We start from the raw sequence: 3,691 nt of genomic DNA on the forward strand, positions 1-3,691 counted from the left end.
GAGGAGAGGAGAGGAGAGGAGAGGAGAGGAGAGAAGGGAGGCCAGGAGAGGTCAGTGTAGACCGGGCTTCAAGTTCTCTAGGGCACTTACCCAAAACAGGCAGCCTCAGGAGGTGGCTGAGAAGGCAGGGACTTCTGCAGATATCCTGGTAGCGCAGCACTTTTAACAGTCCCTGGGGAGCAACGGCATCTGACGTCCCATCTAGCAGCCCCCTCCTTGTCCAGCCAGCACATTCAGAGAGAGGCTCTGCCTGCCTCTTCTGTGGGCTTTTCCCTCCAGCCCTTTGCTGTCTGGAGTGTGCAGGGGCTGTGGCTAAGCTGCCAGCTGAGCGGGGGTATAGCAAAAGGGTAGGAGTCCTGGGAGGACATGCATCCAGAGAGATCCCAGACTCAGTGGAGGCCTCTACTTGCCAGACCCCTGTAGAATAAGGCAGCAGGAGAGAGTTCCGACTTCTCCCTAGGAAGCCCTCCAATCTCAGAATGGGCAGACATGATGGGATCCAGGAATGAATATCTTCCATGTGTCACACCTTGGGATGAGAGCTTTATACACGCAAGCACAACCAAAATTCAGAGGCCGGTGCCACGATCCCTTCCTGTCCTGTTTCGTAGAGGAAGACTCTGAACCCCACAGAGGTGAATGAAAAAGAAGGCCACAGTCAAGAGAGCCTGGGTTCAAATCCAAGTCTGCTTAGTGCCCAGGGCCCTGTTAGTTAGAGAAATTAATTGGTGTTCTGCTCTGTACCCCCAACAAAATGCAGATGTGTGGGGTGAACCCTGGAGAAGGCTTGAGCTACTAAACAACGTGGTGTGTGTGTTCAGCAAGGGGGTTCCAAACCCCTTTAGTCCATTCACTGCAAAACATCCACGAGCTGATGGGTGAACTGTTTGACCCTCACTGGTACAAGTGAGAGCAATGAAGGCACCTGTCTCATCAAACACTTGTGAGAGCAAATGAGTCAATGTTTGTGAAGTTACAACAGCAGCTGCCACACAATGTGTTTTCTGTGGGTGTGTGTGCACGCATGTTCACACACACCCATGTGCTCTTATTTGGCTGTTTACACTTAGATGCTATGTGTACGTTAGTGCAGTTACATGTACATAGGCATGTGGGTTTCTGTGTCCTGTCATGTATATCCAGATGCATGCATGAGCACACCTGAGTCTACAGATACATGCATGGGTGTGATTGGAACCCAGCTGGTCTCTGAGATGATGAAACTAAGGGTTTGGCATTCATGTCTCTCCTCTTTGGTTGCTTGTGTTTTGCACAAATAACAAACATTCCTTTAATTCTAGGGGAGTCACACTTATAGGAAATGTGTAAAAGAAACAAGGTTTAAAACCCCCAGGCTGGGGCTATAGAGTTGGCTCAGTGAATAAGAGCACTTGTTACAAAGGACCTGGGTTCAATTCCCAGCGTCCACATGGAGGCTCGCCACCTCCTAGGGCACGAGGCACACATGTGGTACACAGACATACGTGTAGGCAAACCACACGTACACATCAAGGCTGAGTCCCTGCTCAGCTAGCGGTGCAGGGCTGAAGACAGGCTGGGTCACTAGGGCCAGGTCTTCCTCCCCAGACACTTGAAACCCTAGCTCCAGGCTGCCACCCAGACTGCTCCTCCACAGCCCAGACAACACGGCCGCCAAAACACACTCCTGCTGCAGCAATGTCCCTGGCCACAGCATCCTTAGCTTGGCCAAATGATGACTGGAAACTAAAGGAGGCTGTGGGAGGCCGAGATCCCTGACCTCAGCAGGGCCTTCCCACCATAGGGTAAGAAAAGCAGACACAAATAACACTAGTTCTTGGGGACTGGGGACTGTCAAGTCCAAACTCCTCTGGCTGCCTGACCTGGACCGCTCCCATGTGAGGTGCCCAAACCTTGTTTCAGAGTTTAGCATTAATGGTCCCAGTTCACAGGGCATCTTTGAGGCAGAGACACACCTATTGTACAGATGGAAACACTCTCTGGTCCCCTGTGGACAAGACTGACCCCTTTCCATGAAGCAGATTTTCAGCAGATAAAATAGCCAGGGTAGGGCAGGTAATAATTAGGGGTGGCCCAAATTAGGAACTCTGGGTTAGTGTCTATTCCTGCTCAGTTCAGTTACTGCCTGTTTCTTGCCTTTTCTGAGCATGGGCAAGGAAGGGATATTCTCCCAAAGAGTGGGATTGAGGCTGTGTAGATTGGTGTGTTGCGGGGCAGGCTAGATCCAGACAGCCTGGGTTGCTGGACCAGATCCAAGGAACATTGGCTGAGTGGCCACCAGCAAGCTATTCAACCATTTTATGCTTTGGTACCTTTGTCTATAAAGTGGAGCCACCAGGCTGGAGAGAGGGCTTAATGGTGAAGGGTGTGCTCTACTCTTCTCGAGGACCTAAATTTGGTTCTCAGCATGTATGTTACGTGACTTACAACTCTTGAAACACGTATGTGCACACACATGTGCATGCACGCATGCATGTATACACACACACATACACACACACTGGGGGGAGGGAGCTAAAAATAATAAAAATATGGGGCTGAGGCCAGGCATGATGGCACACCCAGGAGGCAGACGCAGACTGTGAATTCAAGGCAAACCTGGTTTACCTAGTGAATTCCAGACCAGTTGGGGCTACGGTGACATTCTGTTGAAAACAAAACAAAACCCTCATTTAACACGGCACACCTGTGATGGTCAGAGGACACTCTGTAGTCCTCTCTCTTTCTACCATGTGGGTCCCGAGGTCAAGCTTAGATCGTCAGACTTGGCTACAAGCACCTTTACCCACTGAGCCATCTTGCCCCTGTTGGTATCTCTTAAGGCAATCAATGAAATGCCTGTCATAGCACAAGCTGCAGGTATTTATAATAGCTAATAATAACATCAGCCGGCAACATTTGTGGAGCATGTGGAAGATGATACATTCTAAATGCTTCATACATGTAGTCTTGTTAAGCCTTATTCCATGATCATGATGCCAGCACCTCTGTTCTCCAGCTGACAAGGTGGAAGCTCAGATAGGCTAAGCAGTTTGCCCAAGTTCAGATAGTCAGCCCCAGGGGAATCAGGATGCTAGGATAGGTCTCTCCCATTCCTGCGCACAGGTGGGAGCTGAACCAAGAGTGTGGACCAGGAGACTGCGGCTGGACAGAGGGGAGTGGGAAGCAGACAGACCCTTAGAGATCATCGGGGCCATTTGTCAGTTGAGAAAAGAGGTTCAGAGAGGTCAAACAACTTGTCCAAGGACAATACACAGCAGCTGGCAGGCTCAGGACTGCAGCCCAGATCTGTCACTCCAAATCCAAGCAGGAGGAGGGCAGTCATTAAGAACAGAAAAGCTACAGGATTTTTGTTTTGTCTTGTTTTTTCTTCGTTTTGAAATAAGGTTCTGCTCTCTAGCACAAACTGGCCTCGAAATTGTAGCAATCCTCCTACTTAAGCCTTTCCACAGTCTTTTTTTTTAAATTAATTTTATTTTTTTAAAAAAAATTTAAAATGTTTATGTGTATGAGTAGTTTGCCTGCATGTGTGCAAGCGCACCATGTGTGTGCCTGGTTTAATTAGGGTCATAATGCTATAGGGTTTTTACATGGATAAGATGATATGCTACATCCCAGGCATGGTGGTGCATACCTGTAATCTTTAGTATTCTGGAGGCGAAGGCAGAGGGATCAAGAATTCAAGGTTAGC

The 3,691-nt window shown here is 49.0% G+C and overlaps 1 protein-coding gene across 1 annotated transcript in view; it reads right to left on the bottom strand.

Annotated features, from left to right (window-relative positions):
* R3hdml (R3H domain containing like) overlaps positions 1-1,696 on the bottom strand; it is a 13,564-nt gene extending 11,868 nt beyond the window's left edge. The window contains exon 1 of the mRNA XM_013352076.1: positions 1,475-1,696. Within this exon, the coding sequence (XP_013207530.1) occupies positions 1,475-1,696 (222 nt within the window). The remainder of the gene's footprint in view (positions 1-1,474) is intronic.
* Between the last annotated feature and the right edge of the window lie 1,995 nt (positions 1,697-3,691).

This window comes from Microtus ochrogaster, linkage group LG8 (genome assembly GCF_000317375.1).
Source record: "Microtus ochrogaster isolate Prairie Vole_2 linkage group LG8, MicOch1.0, whole genome shotgun sequence".
Taxonomy (NCBI): Eukaryota; Metazoa; Chordata; class Mammalia; order Rodentia; family Cricetidae; genus Microtus; species Microtus ochrogaster.